We start from the raw sequence: 22,489 nt of genomic DNA on the forward strand, positions 1-22,489 counted from the left end.
GCAGTAGTTTTATGATTTTTCAGTTTTTCACCATAACTTATCGTAGAGAAACTTGCAGGGAGAATGTATATCATACGCTGGGAATATATTTCTTACATTGCAATATTGACATTATTGCATTCCAAATGACTAATAGGTCAGAACGTTCCCCGCTCTAGCATTATAGCATGTTTTAAGTGCAGAACCACGGAGCGTTCGGAATACATGTGTTAATGTTCCACGATCACTTCTCTCTCACCAATATCTTAACGGTACTGACCACAGACACTAGAACAATACTTCAGAATTGATAGTGCAGTTGATCTACGTAAAATGCTTCAAACTGTCCGTCTGGAACTCCGTCATGCATACACCATACGTTTCATCATCACCCTCTGTCATATCATCGCAGCACTCTCATAGCTACTACACCGCAATAAGAGCTGCTATCCTCCTCGACATGCTCGCATCTGGAGGTTTCTGTGCACTTGGGTGGGTGCTGTGCATAAGACTGGTGTGGAACAGTCTTCGCTGAACAGCAGTTACCGACTCAACTAGTTCTGCTCCTTTATGAGACGTGGGCTGTAGGAGTCTCCTTCTGGTCAGCTAAAGATTAAATCAGTGACAGTGTTGCAGGCAGGGCCATCGTAATCGTAAATTACGCGCTATTATCGAAGTGCAAGAAATATGTAGATCGGTATTGGAGACCGTATGGCATATATACAGGGTGTTACAAAAAGGTACGGCCAAACTTTCAGGAAACATTCCTCACACACAAATAAAGAAAAGATGTTATGTGGACATGTGTCCGGAAACGCTTAATTTCCATGTTAGAGCTCATTTTAGTTTCGTCATTATACACTGTACTTCCTCGATTCACCGCCAGTTGGCCCAATTGAAGGAAGGTAATGTTGACTTCGGTACTTGTGTTGACATGCGACTCATTGCTCTACAGTACTAGCATCAAGCACATCAGTACGTAGCATCAACAGGTTAGTGTTCATCACGAACGTGGTTTTGCAGTCAGTGCAGTGTTTACATATGCGGAGTTGGCAGATGCCCATTTGATGTACGGATTAGCACGGGGCAATAGCCGTGGCGTGGCACGTTCGTATCGACAAAGATTTCCAGAACGAAGGTGTCGCGACAGGAAGACGTTCGAAGCAATTGAGCGGCGTCTTAGGGAGCACGGAACATTCCAGTCTATGACTCGCGACTGGGGAAGACCTAGAACGACGAGGACACCTGCAATGGACGAGGCAATTCTTCGTGCAGTCGAGATAACCCTAATGTCAGCGTCAGAGAAGTTGATGCTGTACAAGGTAACGTTGACCACGTCACTGTATGGAGAGTGCTACGGGAGAACCAGTTGTTTCCGTACCGTGTACAGCGTGTGCAGGCACTATCAGCAGCTGATTGGCCTCCACGAGTACACTTCTGCGAATGGTTCATCCAACAATGTGTCAATCCTCATTTCAGTGCAAATGTTCTCTTTACGGATGAGGCTTCATTCCAACGTGATCAAATTGTAAATTTTCACACTCAACATGTGTGGGCTGACGAGAATCCGCACGCAATTGTGCAATCACGTCATCAACACAGATTCTCTGTGAACGTTTGGGCAGGCATTGTTGGTGATGTCTTGGTTGGGCCCCACCTATGCTCAATGGAGCACGTTATCATGATTTCATACGGGATACTCTACCTGTGCTGCTAGAACACGTGCCTTTACAAGTACGACACAACATGTGGTTCATGCACGACGGAGTTCCTGCACATTTCAGTCGAAGTGTTCGTACACCTCTCAACAACAGATTCTGTGTCCGAAGGATTGGTAGAGGCGGACCAATACCATGGCCTCCACGCTCTCCTGACCTCAACCCTCTTGACTTTCATTTATGGGGGCATTTGAAAGCTCTTGTCTACGCAACCCCGGTACCAAATGTAGAGACTCTTCGTGCTCGTACTGTGGACGGCTGTGATACAATACGCCATTCTCCAGGGCTGCATCAGCGCATCAGGGATTCCATGCGACGGAGGGTGGATGCATGGATCCTCGCTAACGGAGGACATTTTGAACATTTCAGGTAACAAAGTGTTTGAAGTCACGCTGGTACGTTCTGTTGCAGTGTGTTTCCATTCCATGATTAATGTGATTTGAAGTGAAGTAATAAAATGAGCTCTAACATGGAAAGTAAGCGTTTCTGGACACATGTCCACATAACATATTTTCTTTCATTGTGTGTGAGGAATGTTTCCTGAAAGTTTGGCCGTACCTTTCTGTAACACCCTGTATATATATCTCTTTTGTGTGTGTATTCTGCACAAAGTTGTCGAACATATATTCACAACCACACACACACACACACACACACACACACACATATATATATATATATATATATATATATATATATATATATGTTCGACAATTAACCATGTATGGACGTCCTGCACAGTCATCTATCTACATTCACAAATCTAGTATAAGGTGCTCACAAAATGGTGGAGGTGTGGTTTAGCAATGACACAGAAATTGGAATGCATGCTGCTGTGCTAATGGTTGGCGTTGAAATTACAGAAAAAAGTTGGTAAAATTGCTAAAATTGATCTTACTGTCAACCTCAAAGGTATCTTTTCCATCCTATCTGTCCACTGATATGGTGTTGATTACCACATTATGAGTGACTGACATCATTTGTTTGACATGGGAAGAGAACCTTAGTAGCGCAATTGCAATTTATTTAATAATGCTGTTCTTCATTGTCTTATAAACTGCTAGGCTGCACACACTAGCCACTAAAATTTTTTATAAATGGCTGCAAGCCACTTTAAAATTTTCAACTAAAATTCTATGCTGTGAATCATGTGTCAAATTCTTTTTACCATACATCACCACATACATAAGTGTATCTTTCGAAATTTTATCATTAAAATTTGCACACAGCTTCATTGTAGTTTTCTGTGTAGCTAACACATTCATTCTTCTAGACATAATTCTCGAAAGACCCACAGAACAGTGCAAATCATTCACTTTCGAACACCATCCACTCGTTTCCGAGTTTCAGGCCTCTGCCCTGTGTACACGACACTTCACGAAGACTAAGTTCAGACTTAACTGAACCGCTTCATTTTTTTGAGTCGTTATTAAGCACACAGGCGACGATAGAAAATGTTTTGTCAAATGGCTAGCCTGACCCATGCATAACACACTTCTGACTTCGTGAGATTATGGCCATATCCTTCAGTCGACGTATCTGCAGTGAGTTTTGACAAATTAGAGAAGATTCGAATTCTATATATATAGTCGGCATTCGTGTGACAAACATTGTTCAAGAACAAACAAAACTACATAGATTTCTAGTTTAATATTTTAAATAATATTACTCAGAATAGCTGTTAAACAGTTTAATTAGCTTAACTTCAGAGATTAAATCATCAAAATCGGTTCTGAAATAGCAAAGTTATGGTGATATTATTTTTCTGTGGCCAGCGCCATCTATGAAGAGCTTGCTTAACTGTTGCTAGATGTCCTTTATATTTTAGTTTAATTACACCATCTTTAAAAAATTGGAAGTCCTAGTTAGTTATTATTTCATTAAACCTTTCTGGCAAAATAATTTTAAATTTATTACTGAGCTCAAGACAAATTTTATCACCATATCTAGTTTTTAAACATTCACAATGAGTAATGTAATACTGCTCATTTACATCAAGCTCACTAATCTTTTTAAACAGATTAGAATTGCTTGCACTATTGAGCTTCCTCAGTAAAGTGTCCATTTATATACATTAAAATTTTAATAATCTTTTAAATTTTAATCTTTATAAATATGACTAATGTATGGGATGAATTTCAGTTTGACATATTTGTCAAAAAAAAATAATAATACAAGAGAGAAATAAGTTGAGTGTAGTACTTGCAAAGAATGTTTTAAATCATCATTAATTATAGAACACTTGAGGAGTCAGAAGCATACTAAACGTGTTAGTGCATGAAAGAGAATTTATGGAGAAGAATATGAAAAGTACTTTGATAACTGTGAGGAAACAGATATAGAAATATGGGAATAAATAGAAAATTCCAATTGTCTCTTTTCTATAACAGTGAAACAAATAGCAGATTTTAATTTACCAATTAATAATTTACCTAAAAAATTACAAAATTGCATTAAAGCTTATTCGTTATTTTTAAAAGTTTATCACTCTATAACCAAAAAGTTAGACAATCTATAATACAACAAAATGCAACTAACTAATTTATTCTATTTGTATAAGGCATATGATATGAATTTTTTATTTACATTAGAAGACATAGACAATCTTTAATATCCATAAGGCACTGTATCATAGTTATCTAAAACAATTCTTTTATCATACTGAAATGAAAATTCTTTCTTAACTTGTTTGTTTACCAAATTTTTAGTATCAATTTCTCTTGTTATCTGATTGTATTCTAACTGTATCTTTTCTTTAACTTCACTTTCTATTAACCTTACTATAGGTTCACCATTCAAGTTTTGAATATTCTTGTAATTTAATGTGAATCCATTTACCTTCTTTTCTGTCTTATTATCATTTTTCTCGTAATAACAACTTTTTGGTCCTGTTGAAGCCCAATCTGTAATCCAATTATTTCCTAATTCATCTGTCCACTCACCTAACATACAACCTGTTTCCACAGCATTTTTCCATAATCAATATATACTACAGAATCGGTATCAAAATATATGAGAGAATCTCCTTGTTTATCTAACATATTGTATAATCTAAGTCTTGCATTTGATGTAGAAATTGAAGAAATGTATGATGAAATAAAAGAAATTATTCAGATAGTAAAGGGAGACGAAGATGTAATAGTCATGGGTGACTGGAATTCGAGTGTAGGAAAAGGGAGACAAGGAAACGTAGTAGGTGAATATGGATTGTGGCTAAGAAATGAAAGAGGAAGCCGTCTGGTAGAATTTTGCACGGAGCACAACTTAATCATAGCTAACACTTGGTTTAAGAATCATGAAAGAAGGTTGTATACATGGAAGAACCCTGGAGATACTAAAAGGTATCAGATAGATTATATAATGGTAAGACAGAGATTTAGGAACCAGGTTTTAATTGTAAGACTTTTCCAGGGGCAGATGTGGACTCTGACCACAATCTATTGGTTATGACCTGTAGATTAAAACTGAAGAAACTGCAAAAAGGTGGGAATTTGAGGAGATGGGACCTGGATAAACTGAAAGAACCAGAGGTTGTACAGAGTTTCAGGGAGAGGATAAGGGAACAATTGACAGGAATGGGGGAAAGAAATACAGTAGAAGAAGAATGTGTAGCTTGGAGGGATGAAGTAGTGAAGGCAGCAGAGAATCAAGTAGGTAAAAAGACGAGGGCTAGTAGAAAACCTTGGGTAACAGAAGAAATATTGAATTTAATTGATGAAAGGGGAAAATATAAAAATGCAGTAAATGAAGCAGGCAAAAAGGAATACAAATGTCTCAAAAATGAGATCGACAGTAAGTGCAAAATGGCTAAGCAGGGATGGCTAGAGGACAAATGTAATGATGTAGAGGCTTATCTCACTAGGGGTAAGATAGATACTGCCTACAGGAAAATTAAAGAGACCTTTGGAGATAAGAGAACCACTTGTATGAACATCAAGAGCTCAGATGGAAACCCAGTTCTAAGCAAAGAAGGGAAAACAGAAAGGTGGAAGGAGTATATAGAGGGTCTATACGAGGGCGCTGTACTTGAGAACAATATTATTGAAATGGAAGAGGATGTAGATGAAGATGAAATGGGAGATACGATACTGCGTGAAGAATTTGACAGAGCACTGAAAGACCTGAGTCGAAACAAGGCCCCTGGAGTAGACAACATTCCATTGGAACTGCTGACGGCCTTGAGAGAGTCAGTCCTGACAAAACTCTACCATCTGGTGAACAAGATGTATGAAACAGGCGAAATACCCTCAGACTTCAAGAAGAATACGGGGTGACTCAAAAAGAATACCACAACTTTAGGAATTTAAAACTCTGCAATGACAAAAGGCAGAGCTAAGCACTATCTGTCGGCGAATTAAGGGAGCTATAAAGTTTCATTTAGTTGTACATTTGTTCACTTGAGGCGCTGTTGACTAGGCGTCAGCGTCAGTTGATGCTAAGATGGCGACTGCTCAACAGAAAGCTTTTTGTGTTATTGTGTACGGCAGAAGTGAATCGACGACAGTTGTGCAGCGTGCATTTCGAACGAAGTATGGTGTTAAACCTCCTGATAGGTGGTGTATTAAACGTTGGTATAAACAGTTTACAGAGAATGGGTGTTTGTGCAAAGGGAAAAGTTCTGGACGGCCGAGAACGAGTGATGAAAATGTAGCACGCATCCAGCAAGCATTTGTTCGCAGCCCAGGAAAATCGACTCGCAGAGCTAGCAGAGAGCTGCAAATTCCACAATCAACTGTATGGAGAGTCCACATTGGCACTTATCTGTCCGTAACTACCTGAACGTCAACTACCCGAGGCGATGGATCGGCCGCCAGGCAGCCCGTGACAGAGCACTTCATCACTGGCCTCCAAGAAGCCCTGATCTTACCCCCTGCGATTTTTTCTTATGGCGGTATGTTAAGGATATGGTGTTTCGGCCACCTCTCCCAGCCACCATTGATGATTTGAAACGAGAAATAACAGCAGCTATCCAAACTGTTACGCCTGATATGCTACAGAGAGTGTGGAACGAGTTGAAGTATCGGGTTGATATTGCTCGTGTGTCTGGAGGGGGCCATATTGAACATCTCTGAACTTGTTTTTGAGTGAAAAAAAAACCTTTTTAAATACTCTTTGTAATGATGTATAACAGAAGGTTATATTATGTTTCTTTCATTAAATACACATTTTTAAAGTTGTGGTATTCTTTTTGAATCACCCCGTATAATCATTCCAATCCCAAAGAAAGCAGGTGTTGATAGATGTGAAAATTACCGAACAATCAGTTTAATAAGCCACAGCAGCGAAATACTAACACGAATTCTTTACAGACGAATGGAAAAACTAGTAGAAGCCGACCTCGGGGAAGATCAGTTTGGTTTCTGTAGAAATACTGGAACACGTGAGGCAATACTGACCTTATGACTTATCTTAGAAGAAAGATTAAGGAAAGGCAAACCTACGTTTCTAGCATTTGTAGACTTAGAGAAAGCTTTTGACAATGTTGACTGGAATAGACTCTTTCAAATTCTAAAGGTGGCAGGGGTAAAATACCGGGAGCGAAAGGCTATTTACAATTTGTGTGGAAAGCAGATGGCAGTTATAAGGGTCGAGGGACATGAAAGGGAAGCAGTGGTTGGGAAGGGAGTAAAACAGGGTTGTAACGTCTCCCCGATGTTATTCAATCTGTATATTGAGCAAGCAGGTAAGGAAACAAAAGAAAACTTTGGAGTAGGTATTAAACTCCACGGAGAAGAAATAAAAATGTTGAGGTTCGCCGATGACATTGTAATTCTGTCAGAGACAGCAAAGGACTTGGAAGAGCAGTTGAATGGAATGGACAGTGTCTTGAAAGGAGGATATAAGATGAAGATCGACAAAAGCAAAACGATGATAATGGAATGTAGTCGAATTAAGTCGGGTGATGCTGAGGGAATTAGATTAGGAAATGAGACACTTAGAGTAGTAAAGGAATTTTGCTATTTGGGGAACAAAATAACTGATGATGGTCGAAGTAGAGAGGATATAAAATGTAGACTGGCAATGGTAAGGAAAGCGTTTCTGAAGAAGAGAAATTTGTTAACATCGAGTATAGATTTAAGTGTCAGGAAGTCATTTCTGAAAGTATTTGTATGGAGTGTAGCCATGCATGGAAGTGAAACATGGACGATAAATAGTTTGGACAAGAAGAGAACAGAAGGTTTCGAAATGTGGTGCTACAGAAGAATACTGAAGATTAGATGAGTAGAACACATAACTAATGAGGAGATAGTAAATAGAACTGGGGAGAAGAGGGGTTTGTGGCACTACTTGACCAGAAGAAGGGATCGCTTGGTAGGACATGTTCTGAGGCATCAAGGGATCACCAATTTAGTATTGGAGGGCAGCTTGGAGGGTAAGAATCGTATAGGGAGACCAAGGGATGAATACACTAAGCAGATTAAGAAGGATGTAGGTTGCAGTAGGTACTGGGAGATGAAGAAGCTTGCACAGGATAGAGTAGCATGGAGAGCTGCATCAAACCAGTTTCAGGACTGAAGACCACAACAACAACAACATTGTTTTCCATGCAATAATCTTTGAAATTATACCTCATCTGAATCATTTCCTTTGTGATAAAATTTACATCTAAGTTATATAATCGATCATCTAGTAATATCTCATAAAAGCGTTGTAAATTGGTCACATATTCTGTTTGACTCATATTTTGCCTGTGTCCAAATTTGCCCCATAATGAATTAAGACAAATTATAGGAACAGCTCGTTTTCCAGGATTTTCCTTTAATCTATCACGATCCAATTCAATATCAAACTTCCTTTTAAATGTTTTGATGTATTCTTTGTCACTTTCAAAATTATTTGACTAGTTTCTAATTTTATTTTCATAGAGTCTTCCACATAATTTTTAAACAGCATATTGCTTTTATTTTTGAAGTCCCGTACTTCATAGACTTCTAAAACGTGACATCATTTTTCTACTGCTTTCTTAACTTCATCAGTCGTCCAAGTTCTGATAAAACTTCTTTCTTTATCACGGTGATCGCATTTACATAGCTGTTCTTCTGCATATTTGACACACAGAGGGAACAATAGTTCTTCATTTTTATCGATTTGCGTGCATACAGATAAAACAGGATGATATAATCTTCTGGGAGCCAATACTTTACCTTTTATTAAGCCATACCAGTTTTTAGAGTATCTTCGTCTATATATTTTCTTTGGATGTTGTTGAGGATAATAATCATAATATTGCACAGTAGGATAATGACTACGTACCTCAACATATTTTATTTTTGATCTCATACCATCTGCTTTAGCTCTTAATTTTATTGCATTTGTTCGTCCACCATAAAATGCATCTCGTGGATTCAATGGTTAAATAACTTCTGGTAACTGCTTTAATTTCTTAAGGCTTTATATTCTGTTGATTTCAACTAATTACATTCCCACATCTTTACTAGATTGTGCCCAGCATTTCGTATTTCTGCACTTCTTCTCAATGTCTTTTGATGAAGATCATCCATAGTTTCCTTATTAATGTTGTCAATTTTTCACTTTTGAATCATTTCTTTACATCCATTCCAAAAGCATCCATGGTATTGATAAACAGTATTAGTTTCTTTATCAAATCTATCTACTTTTGCTCCTGCAGTTCTTACTGCTCCACCATTAAGAACATGCAAGATATTATTGTTGTTTAAACTGTTTAACCAAGCTATCGATTGTTTATTGTAATTCTCCTTCTGTTCTTTATCCAATACAGCAATTGCATTTGGATGTATGTATTTCGATCTGTAAATTGCCTTACAAATGCCAGCAATTGTTAAATAACAGAATGGATCATTGTTAGCAATTTCCAGAATCTGTTTTCTTAATTCCAAACAGCCTCGTCTTAATATATCTACATCAGAATTACAGTATTTGTTAATTTCTTTCTTCATATTGGACACATAATTTTCTTTAACTCTAGAGCTTGGCCATTTGAGAAATGCTTCTCTATCTTTTGGCTTCATAGCGTCAACACAGTAATATTTAGTATCAGGAATTGGTCCTACATAGTTTTCATTTTCTGGCGTGGTGAATAAATGTGGGAAGTAACCTTTCTTCAATTCTTTTAAATCAAAAGTTTTTGGAAAACTACTAAGTGGACCTTGTACAAACAGTAATTGTCTATAATTTTTATTCCTAACTGTTTGATTTCCAACAACATTAGTTTAGTTCCTGTGTAGATGGTATATGGTCTTATAGTATTTCCAACACAGTACTTCAAAATGAATTGGGAATCACGACATTTTCATAGTGAGCTATGAATGTGATATGCTTGTTTTTCTCAGATACCATCCACTTACAGAATTCATCATTTATCTTAAATATATAAACAGTATCACCTTTAAAATTGTGGACACTTATAAGATTTGGAATGTGTGTTCCAGTTTCTTGAGTTGCTTCGTAATCAAACCACAATTATCTCTCAGTACAGGTACTATTCACTTTCTTTGGAAAGCCTTTCTTACAGCATTTAAACTCTTTACCACCAACTATTTTATTACACATGCAGCACTGGTAAGTATAAAATCTTGGAATTCTCCATTAACATGGCAACCTACTTTATTACAATTTGGGCAACCTTGCACTATACATTCCACACCAAATTTTCTTTCACAGATACCAACTTTTTGCAATACAGATTACATATAACATTTATGATTTCTAATTTCCACTACTTGTTGACAATTTCTACAAAGCTCAAAGTCACATTTATGTTCTTTAGATCTTAAACAAATCCTTCACACTTGTAAGCTGTATCACAAACTTCTTGGTGATTGTTAAAACATTCTTCATTATAACAGCATCTATTGCATTTCTCACAATAAATCTTATTTTCTCCACTTTCATGTTCTGGACTTTAACATAATATGCATACTTTTTGCTCTGTTTTACATCTGTGAGCATCCTTGTTGTGATAAGCTTTCTTGCATTTATCACAGAAAATGAAGATCCCAAGAAAGCAGTCATACTATTAATTACATGGAAATGGTTGTGATTTTTGTACAAATAAATCTTCATTTCTTTTTCTCAACCACTATAGATTACTGCATTGAAATTTTCAGCACATACAAAATTTATTTGAATATCCAACAATTCTTCAACATTTTTAATGTCATCTAAAGTAAATCCTAGGTTGTATTTGCCCAACTGATTACATAATATATTGGTTAACTCTTTCTGTAATTTGTATTTATCTCCATCCCTGATTTGCTTAATCTCGTTTGTAGTTAGTTCTCTTCCTAAAATATTATGTGTGTGATATGTCAAAGCCACAATTACAGCTCTAGGACAACACAGATTATCATCATTTATAGTTCTTGTGATGCATCTCTCAGTCTTTTTGTCTTCAGCTAGATTTATTATTTTTTTACATCCACTAACTCTTGGAATTGCTAACATCTGAATATTAAACGATGTTTCTGCTACATCAACAGTTTCATCAGATGTTAAGATATCCTTCATTTTATTGCACAAAACTTGAACAGATTATCGAGTATTATTTGATGCTTTATAACCTGTAGAAATTGGATAAAACATTTATGGATTATTGACTGTTATATTCAGCTAATCTCCTTTCCTGAAATTAGTCCTCTTTTTAGCTACATCTACCATGGAATTGAGTGCTTTTGTTATGTAATCTGTTTTCTTACTAACAGTATCGAGCTTGGCAATGTTAGCATCATTAAAGACAATTTTATAGTCAACAGACAATGCTTTAAATGTTTCATTAAATTTAGATCCAATTTCTTTTATCTCAAATAAATGCTTTTCAGATGGCCCAGTTTCCTTTTCTTGATCAAATATTTTACTACTAAATGGGAAAATTTGATCTAACCTTATTATTTTTTCCTCTATTGGTGGAGGAGGCTTTTCAATAATATCATCATCAAATCTGTAAAAGTAATTTATATTTGGTACACGCTTTGGTCTTAATCTAGTCTTTAGGAATACATCTGGATGAAATTTAAACTCTTGTAATACAATGGCGTTTATTAACTCTGATTTCTTTAATGTACTGTATTCTTTAATACCAAGATTTTTAGCTTTATCTTTGATTTCACTTACTTTCAAATTGTCTAGAGTTCTTGTAGGAACTTGTAAATTATTTGAAATAATTAAGCTGATAAGACCATCCTTTCTAAGTGCACTATATCCTTGTAAATTATTCCTTCTGCAATAAATCATGATGTTGAGCAACTGTAAAACCTTTCAGAAAGGCTTCCATTTATTAAGCATAAATTTTAATAGATTTGAAATATTATAAATCACCAGCAAAGATGAGTACTAATTTATTTAAGATAAATTTTAATAGATTTGAAAAATTGGAAATCACCAGCAAAGATCACTCTTAAGTTATTTAAGGCAAATTTTAATAGATTTGAGAAATTAGGAATCACCCACAAAAATGACTACAATATATTTACAACAAATTTTAATAGATTTGAAAAATTAGAAATCACCAGCAAAGATGACTACTAAGTTATTTAAGATAAATTTTAACAGATTTGAAGAATTAGAAATCACCAGCAAAAATGACTACTAATTTATTTAAGATAAATGTTAATATCATCATCATCATCATCATTTAAGACTGATTATGCCTTTCAGCATTCAGTCTGGAGCATAGTCCCCCTTATAAAATTCCTCCATGATCCCCTATTCAGTGCTAACATTGGTGCCTCTTCTGATGTTAAGCCTATTACTTCAAAATCTTTCTTAACCGAATCCAGGTACCTTCTCCTTGGTCTACCCCGACTCCTCCTACCCTCTACCGCTGAACCCATGAGTCTCTCGGGTAACCTTGCTTCTCCCATGCATGTAACATTGAAATGTTGTTGCTTTAATTTGCTATGAAAGCGGTGCTGATAGACAATAAAAGCGGGTTAAAAGCTGTGAGCTGTCTGGGGAAGTTAACCTTGCATTACTGTTTCACCAGGTATCCAGTCTAGCTTACCAAATTCCCAACCTGACTAACATTAATTATAATCTTTTAATAGTCATACGACAACCGGTGATATATATATATATATATATATATATATATATATATATATATATATGTATATGTATATGTATATGTATAAAAGAGAATTTAAATAAAAAGAAATAAATCAGTTTATACTTGGAAATCTATTTTAACATTGATCATTGAAATTTCAGCATATTAAACTTGAGTTGTAGCTAAGCTGGTGCCTTATTTAGGATTGTGAAAATGTGAGATTGTAATCTTGTGGAACACATCAAATATGGAGCCAAGATTGGGAGACTGCATACAACACTGCATTCATAAAATAACACATGAAGAACATTGAAACATATGCAAGAGGAAATTAACCACAACCAACCGATTCGATTTTCAGCCAAACGAGTTATGTTCGTAGCACAATCCTGTCCGTCATGTAATTACCACACACTAGCATACTAAATTCATACTAACTCTGTGAAATCTTCCCAGAAGGAATAGCTGAGGGCTACTTTGATGTTTACACCACATGCTGCATGTGGTCAACTTGGTTTACACAAAGCGTGTAACTCCACAATAATTTTGATAATTAAAATAAATTAGATCGAAAAGCAATTTACAAAAGAAAAACCTCGAACTGGTTACTATCGTCTTACTATTAACCTGATGGGTCAAACAACTGTATAAGCACGTGGTACTGGTCTCACAAAGTACACCCCACGTGGGTTGAACATAAAGAAAAGTTGCTATATTGAAAAATATTGTCACGGACATTCGCATTGAAGATTGATGATGCTAGTTAGAGTTACTGATCAACACGTGGTGACAAAGCAACTACCGGAATATATTCTGAACTTCACACTCGAATTACACTGCATTGCAATTTAAGATAACATTAGATATTTCAGAGGTGAACCTGAAATAAAGGTGATTAAATTTTCAGTTAGGCTGAACTTAAGAAATCCATTGTCCTACGGACTTAGCAGACACGCGCTTAGCCGGAGATCTTACCACTTCAGACGCTCGCCGCGGACAGACTGCCGTGGTCCCTTCCTGAGGGCGGCTCACAAATACAAACGGAAGTGGCCAGAGAGGCAGCTTCCTATACCAACATGACAAGGGACGGACAGGACCATACTAAGGATAGAAACCTCTTTGCTTTTAGAAAGCGTAGCTACCTGTTCCGACGTTGGTCCTACTGTTCTCTAGCAGACAGGCTTGTCTGCTACCCTCAAGCATGCAACTAGAAATACATTTGCTCATTCATCCTCTCACACAGAAGGGAAGGGGGATGACAGTATCTTATCATACACAGTATATAAAAGAAAGCGGATGTAGGTTCCGTATGAGACTGTGTGACATGAATTACATATAACTGTGTTTTAAAGTGTAGTAGTGTGACAGATCGTTCTTGTTTATGTGTAAAAGTAACACGTTTCACTACTCAGTCTCCTCCCAGATAGTCAGAAACGCCACAGTAAATTTAGAAGAGGAATTTATGCCGTAAATGACAACAGATTTCAGAAATGAACATGAAATGAATCCAACAGAGACCTCTCAACATGACCCCACCATCTAAGCCTGATCGCCCTGACTGCTACATCTATAGAGTTCATTCCCAGTTTTTCTTTGATTTCCTCATTGTGGACACCCTCCTGCCATTGTTCCCATCTACTAGTACCTGCAATCATCCTAGCTACTTTCATATCCGTAACCTCAACCTTATTGATATGGTAACCTGAATCCACCCAGCTTTCACTCCCGTACAACAAAGTTGGTCGAAAGATAGAACGGTGCACAGATAACTTAGTCTTGATACTGACTTCCTTCTTGCAGAAGAGAGTAGATCGTATCTGAGCGCTCACTACATTAGCTTTGCTACACCTCGCTTCCAGTTCTTTCACTATGTTGCAATCCTGTGAGAATATGCATCCTAAATACTTGAAACCGTCCACATGTTCTAACTTTGTTCCTCCTATTTGGCAGTCAATCCGTTTATATCTCTTTCCCACTGACATTACTTTTGTTTTGGAGATGCTAATCTTCATACCATAGTCCTTACATTTCTGATCTAGCTCTGAAATATTACTTTGCAAACTTTCAATAGAATGTACCGTCATAACTAAGTCATCCGCATATGCGAGACTGCTTATTTTGTGTTCACCCATCATAATCTCACCCAGCCAGTCTATTGTTTTCAACATATGATCTATAAATAATATGAACAGTGGGGACAGGTTGCAGCCTTATCTTACCCCTGAAACTACTGTGAACCATGAACTCAATTTACCGTCAACTCTAACTGCTGCCTGACTATCTATGTAAAGATCTTTAATTGCTTGCAAAAATTTGCCTCCTATTCCATAATCACGTAGAACAGACAATAACTTCCTCCTAGGAACCTAGTCATACGCCTTTTCTAGATCTATAAAACATAGATACAATTCCCTATTCCACTCGTAACACTTCTCCATTATTTGCCGTAAGCTAAAGATCTGGTCCTGACAACCTCTAAGAGGCCTAAACCCACACTGATTTTCATCCAATTTGTCCTCAACTAATACTCGCACTTTCCTTTCAACAATACCTGAGAAGATTTTACCCACAACGCTGATCGAAGAGATACCTCTGTAGTTGTTACAATCTTTTCTGTTTCCATGTTTAAAGATTGGTGTGATTACTGCTTTCGTCCAGTCTGATGGAACCTATCGCAACTCCCACGCCATTTCAATTATCCTGTGTAGCCATTTAAGACCTGAAATTCCACTGTATTTGATGAGTTCCGACTTAATTTCATCCACCCCAGCCGCTTAATTGCACTGCAATACCACTTCCTCAAATGTGATCCTATTTCCATCATCATTCCTGTCCCATTGTACATCGAAATCTGAAACACTACTGATCGTATTTTCACCTACATTGAGCAACTCTTCAAAATATTCCCTCCATCTGCCAAAGGCATCAACAGGATTCACTATCATTTTTCCTGACCTGTCCAAAATACTTGTCATTTCCTTCTTACCTCCCTTTCGAAGACCGCTAATTACACTCCAGAATGGTTTTCCAGCAGCTTGTCCCAAGGTCTCCAACCTGTTTCCAAAGTCTTCCCAAGATTTCTTCTTAGATGCTGTAATTATCTGTTTGGCTTTGTTTCTTTCTTCAACATAACTTTCTCTGTCTATCTGAGTTCTGGTATGTAGTCATTTTTGATATGCTTTCTTTTTCCTTTTACAGGCTGCCTTGACTGTGTCATTCCACCAAGCTGTTTGCTTCATCCTACCTTTACACACCACTGTTCCAAGACATTCTTTTGCCACTTCTAGTGCTGTGTCCCTGTACCTTGTCCATTCCTTTTCCAGTGACTGCAATTGACTACATTCAACTAACTGGTACCTTTCTGAGATCACTGTTTTGTACTTGTGTCTGATTTCCTTATCCTGAAGTTTCTCCACTCTTATCCTCCTACACATGGACCTGACCTCCTACACTTTCGGCCTCACAATACCAATTTCACTGCAGATTAAATAGTGATCAGTGTCATCAAAGAATCCCCTGAATACACGTGTGTCCGTCATAGCCTTCCTGAATTCCCGACCTGTTATTATGTAGTCAATGATAGATCTGGTTCCCCTGCCTTCGCAAGTATACCGATGAATGTTCTTATGTTTAAAAAAGGAGTTTGTGATTACTAAGCCCATACTGGCACAGAAATCCAAGAGTTGTTTCCCGTTCCTGTTGGCCTCCATATCCTCTCCAAATTTACCCATAACCTTTTCATACCCTTCTGCTCGATTTCCAATCCTGGCGTTAAAATCACCCATGAGCAGAACAGTGTCCTTGTCCTTTACTCTAACAACTACATCACTGAGTGCCTCATAAAAACTATCCATCTTATCTTGATCTGTCCCTTCACAATGCGAATATACTGACACAATCCTAATTTTCTTGCTAGAGACTGTCAAATCTATCCACATCAGTTGTTCATTTACATACCTTATTGCAACTACGCTGGGTTCCATTTCTTTCCTGATGAAAAGCCCTACACCCCATTGTGCTATTCCTGCTTTGACTCCTGACAGGTACACCTTGTATTCTCCCACTTCCTCTTCTTTCTCACCCCTTACCCGAATGTCACTAACAGCTAAAACGTCTAACCCCATCTTACTTGCAGCCTCTGCCAGCTCTACCTTCTTCCCAGAGTAGCCCCCATTGATATTAATAGCTCCCCATCTCATTACCATTTGTTTGCCAAGTCGTATCTTAGGAGTCCCTGGTTTGTCAGTTAGAGGTGGGACTCCGTCACCTCCAAAGGTCCGAGGCATTTTGCTCTGATTGTTGCCAGCATCATATTTAAAGTACCAGGGAAGCAGGTTGCTAGCCTTACTTGCCCTGAGGCCCATTGGGTTTTACCCCTAACGGCTGAGGGACTAACCGGTGGATTTGGTAGTCTTTGCCGTATGAGCACAAAGGTGACCACGACTCGGAATATGTCCGAGATGCCCAGCCTTATTCCAAAGTAACTGGTATCCCGACTGTCAGGACCACTTACTTGGCCACTCATACGTTGCCCGTGGTTCATGAACTAGGACATACCAGGAACCCACACCATGAACCACAAATTTTAATAGATTTGAAAAATTAGAAATCACCAGCAAAGATGACTACTAAGTTATTTAAGATAAATTTTAATAGACTTGAAAAATTAGAAGTCACCAGCAAAGATGACTACTACTGTATTTAAGATAAATTTAAATAGATTTGAAAAATTAGAAGTCACCAGCAAAGATGACTACTAAGTTATTTACGGTAAATTTTAATAGATTTGAAAAATTAGAAATCACCAGCAAAGATGACTACTACTTTATTTAAGATAAATTTTAATAGATTTGAGAAATTAGAAGTCACCCGTTACCCTATACCCAGTTGTCTCGGTTCCAGTTTCAGATAGCGCCCTTCTGCCATGCAAGGTATTCCCCTAACTGATGTGGTACATGAACAGTTTAAACACTCAGCCGTTTCGGAAATGCTTCCTCGCTTGGCCAGAAAGCTAATGATCGTGTCCGTCTGGACGTCACAGAAATCGCTCAGTTTCCGCATTGCGCCAATGGCTGCGGTGTTGGCGCTTTCCCCAGCGTACTTTACAGCGCTGTCACGTGCCGCCTGTGAGTGGTTACTCGGAACGCAGGCGGTGGTCACATTGACGTTACTCGGCTATACATGGCGGACTTTCCTCGCCCGAGAAGACGATTAGCAGCTGCCCTGCAGGACACCGTATTACGTGTGAACTACGCACATTGGCCCCGGATGGCGATGACAGCCTACAGGCCGTCAGCATGCGCAGCGGCCGTGGAGGGGACGCCGCGCGGACATGAATCTCGGCATACGGCCGTTCTGTCGTCTACGGGTGCTGCAGTTCAATTAATCTCCCACCGTGACGGCAGTCCCATTACTTGTGACTTATCGCTTTCATTTCACAATCGTTCATCATAAGTCAGCAGAACCTAGTAAACAAATACAGCTATAGCTTTTGATTGCAGCGTGTAAAAGATGACTGAGAAGAGCATCCTATAGACGACTAATTTAATATGGAGCTTTCCATGTGAAATGGGGGCACCCTGCTTCTGGGACAGCGTAGGCTGGTGGGCGGCCGGCGCCTCGAGCCCCACACCAACTCCTCAGTCCTGCAGGTCGGCGTTGGAGACGCTGGTGTCAGGAACACGTAAACCACAAACGACGCATCACGTTACACGAGGATGACTGGGACATACGCCGACAGAAAAGCCAAAAATTGCATTCCACATAACCTATACAGAATATCTGCACCATATACCAGTAAAACTTGTGCATAAAACATAACAACCATAAGTGCCGTTGTCATCTTCAATAACACGTTCCCGGGTAGGTACCGTATGTCACTCTGATAAAGGCCACTAGAAACCGTGATCAAAACGTGTGTTTCTTAAACAAGACTAGCGAACCCGGCAGTGGTTAACAATTGCTAAATAGGTATCGTGATTCGATATACGTCCCTTTCCGCAAGAATCCTCGTACACCTTGTCTCTGTCCGTCACCTCGACCGCCCTCATTCTGACCATTGCCTCACCCTCCTACCCCTATTCAAAAATGGTTCAAATGGCTCTGAGCACTATGGGACTCAATTGCTGAGGTCATTAGTCCCCTAGAACTTAGAACTAGTTAAACCTAACTAACCTAAGGACATCACAAACATCCATGCCCGAAGCAGGATTAGAACCCGCGACCGTAGCGGTCTTGCGTTGGAAGCTGTTGGAACGTATCATCTACAACAGAATAAGCGGAAAAATTCTTGAATTGGTACCGATTGAACAGGCAGGTTTTCGACCCAACCGCAGTTGCACCGACCAGATCCTCTCCCTAGCAACTCATATAGAGGCGAGCTTTCAGAAGAAACTCAAAACATCAGTAGCCTTTATTGACCTATCAGCCGCTTATGATACCGTTTGGCGACAAGGCCTGATATTTAAGTTGCTGCGGGTCATACCATGTAATAAGCTGGCCAACCTCATTGATAACATGCTCACAGATAGAAGTTTCAGAGTCATAATGGGCGACTTAAAAAGCGACCAAATGTAGCTCAACAATGGTTTACCACAAGGCTCCGTTCTGGCGCCATTGATGTTTAACCTCTACATATCTGACTTACCTGAAACCACTTCTCAAAAATTCGGATATGCTGACGACTGGGCAATAGCTGCAAGAGGCAGATCAATGGAGGCAACGGAGAACACATTAACTGCGGATCTAACAAAGCTGGGAGATTACTTCCGAAGGTGGAGATTACGGCCAAACGCGACAAAAACGGAGGTGACATGCTTTCACCTCGACAATGCCCAAGCAAAAAGAAAGCTCAACGTTCATTTCGAAAACAGGCAGCTAAACCATAATAATTACCCCAGATATCTAGGCGTCACCTTTGACAGAATCCTAACATTCAAGGAACATCTACGTAATACAGCCGCAAAACTTAAAACTCGAAATAATATGATACAGAAGCTATGTGGGACCACGTGGGGCTCTTCCGCGGCTGTACTGAGATCTTCGGCTCTGGGACTTGTCTACACAACAGCAGAATATGCCGCACCGGTATGGCTAAACAGTAAACACACAGGCTTGATCGATGCTCAACTAAACTACACAATGAGGATGATATCAGGAACAATAAAGCCAACGCCTTTACACTGGCTACCTATACTGAGCAACATTCCCCCACCGGACCTGCGCAGAGAGAACGCTCTCTTACGCGAGTATGGAAAAGTGCTGAACAACGAGAAACTGCCAATCCATAAGGATGTTCCTGACCTGGAGATGAACAGATTGCGCTCAAGACACCCCTCTTTAAAAAAGGCAAAAAATACGCATCCTCTCAACCCGGATTATGGCACCTCTGGAAAATGCGGTGGAGAGAATCTGTGCCCCAAAACCTGCAGAATATGCCATGCATCAATGTCCAACCACCAGGATTCAATTTGCCAAGGAAAACTTGGACGACCCTGAATCGAATTCGGACAAATAACGGCAGATGTGCAGACAGCCTCCATAGGTGGGGTAAAATCACCACCCCAAGATGTGACTGCGGTGCGGACCGGCAGACGATTCGTCACATCGTGGAAGAGTGCCCTCTGAGACGTTTTGCAGGAGACCCCAATGAGTTTCTGACAGCGACTGAAAGTGCAATAGACTATGTCACAAATCTGGATGTTTGTTTGTGAACTTTTGTTTGTTATATACACTTTTTTTAAACACTTTTATATCTACAACTATATGTTACACACTGTGACTACTCTTTATTTCTGTGTCTTATGATTTTTATGTCTTTTCTATATGATGTGTTATATGCCATAAGCTAAATAAATAGCGGTCTTGCGGTTCCAGAATGCAGCGCCTTTAACCGCACGGCCACTTCGGCCGGCTCCCCTATTCCTCCCTTTCTTTCTTTATGTTGTCTTCTGCTTATGGGGTGCCTAGGAAACCTACTTTCTCGGATCACTAGACAACAATTCGAGCAAATCGTGTTAATGAATTTTTATTACAGTAATATAAATGACAACACTTAACTTTCAGAATTTACAGTAGTGTGTCGCAAGCAACAGGCCACAGAGAAAACAAGAAAATCTCTTCAGCACACACAACTCCTAATACTAGGGGAAGAGTACAGTTGCTAAGTCGCTGCTGTAGTACGGCTAGTCTTCAACTGGTGGCGCGGCGCGTGTGCTCTCTTCGTGTAGACGACGCTGCCGTCTCGGTGTCGTCCTACAGAGGGGTCTGCCAGCGTACTGTTTTCTGACGTTTTCTTCACAGCCCTCTGTGCTCTACTCTTCCTGGCCGTCGTGCCGGCGCTTAACTTTTACACCGGAACACTCTCCGTCATCCTCTCTCTCTCTCTCCGTGTCCATTTCCTGCACCCTTTTCACTGTACGTCTGCTTTTCCCACACATATAAAACATTGCTTGGGAATTGAAACCGCTTAAAATTAGTGGGTCAATTAGTTGCGTTCATTAGTATAACGGTTAAGAGGGAGGCCTCTCCAGGTGCTGAATTCGTGACGATCGGCAGCTTCAATGACAGTATTTTTCCTGGTTTTAATCTGTGAATGTTTCGGATTACAAACTTTCGGCGATTCATATTCTTTAGTAGTAGTGTAATAACAAGCTGATAAGCCGCAAATATATCATTCCTGAATCCTGTTAAAATCGACTGCCAGGATGGAAATAATTTAATCTGGAAGTCCAGAGTAAACATTTTTGTACAGTACAAGGACAAGGTTGAGAAACAAAATATGGAATATTGGCTTATTAGTGTAAGTACTATGAAATCAACATGTTTCATTTCATTACTAACAGCGAGAGCCAGAGGGACTTGTTGCAAATTATGCTGTTTAACGTAGGTGGAGAACCTACGAAGTGCAAGTTAAATCTTTTGTCTGATAATGTGTAACATGAACATTTCGTCAACAAAAATGCATAAGAAGAAGGTGAATACTACTCTTAGCTGGAGTTATGCGAGCTTCTAGCCGGCTGTAGATTAGTGCGTGAGAGATGGATGTTCTCTGGAAAATCCTGCTGGGCATTCCATATAAACAGAATCATGCTAGCACGTTATCCACTTTCTACCAGTACTGACGTAGTGTCGCATCTGCGCTGAGCGAACCTAACGGCAACCCCAGCTGTGCAATGCAGACGTTCTTGTCGAGACAGACTGTCGCTTATGCTGCGACGTTATAAAAATTCAACTGATGCAAGTAAAATGAAAACCAAATGAAAACTTAATATCGACACGAATTGTGACTAAAGTAAGTTATCGTAACGTGTTACATCGTCCAGACACTTCCTGTGATATGTAATTAAAAAGAAATTCGAAGCCCTGTATAAAAGTGAGCGGATCTCCTAGGATATTGCAGAAAGCCGTAGATTCACTTAGAATTTATCAAAATGTATACAGTATAAATATGTGCAATCTATTTTGTAATTGTTTTAGAAGTAGAAATATTTTAGCCTTCGTATTTTAAAACGTATACTTCAGCACAACGGCTCTGAGTTGTGGAAAATGATCACTGACTGATAGAAACGATGGGGGAGACCCAGCTCTCTCACAGCGGAACCTCTCTAACACACAAAGGCACGAGTTCCATACTTTGTCAACTGCCCCTTTTTATAATTTGGCCTTCCCTACGTGCGACGTCTACCGGTCTTTTCCGCAACTCGCCACTTTGATCGACGCTCCCTTTAAAATACGCTGATGGGAGGGAAAAATCGCAACACCGAGA

At 39.1% G+C, this 22,489-nt stretch overlaps 1 protein-coding gene across 1 annotated transcript in view; it reads right to left on the bottom strand.

Moving 5' to 3' along the window:
• Positions 1–22,489, bottom strand: part of LOC124605239 (pollen-specific leucine-rich repeat extensin-like protein 2) — a 59,493-nt gene that overhangs the window by 22,467 nt on the left and 14,537 nt on the right. The window contains exon 3 of the mRNA XM_047136790.1: positions 11,379–11,616. Within this exon, the coding sequence (XP_046992746.1) occupies positions 11,379–11,616 (238 nt within the window). The remainder of the gene's footprint in view (positions 1–11,378; positions 11,617–22,489) is intronic.

This window comes from Schistocerca americana, chromosome 3 (assembly GCF_021461395.2).
Source record: "Schistocerca americana isolate TAMUIC-IGC-003095 chromosome 3, iqSchAmer2.1, whole genome shotgun sequence".
In the NCBI taxonomy this organism is placed as follows: Eukaryota; Metazoa; Arthropoda; class Insecta; order Orthoptera; family Acrididae; genus Schistocerca; species Schistocerca americana.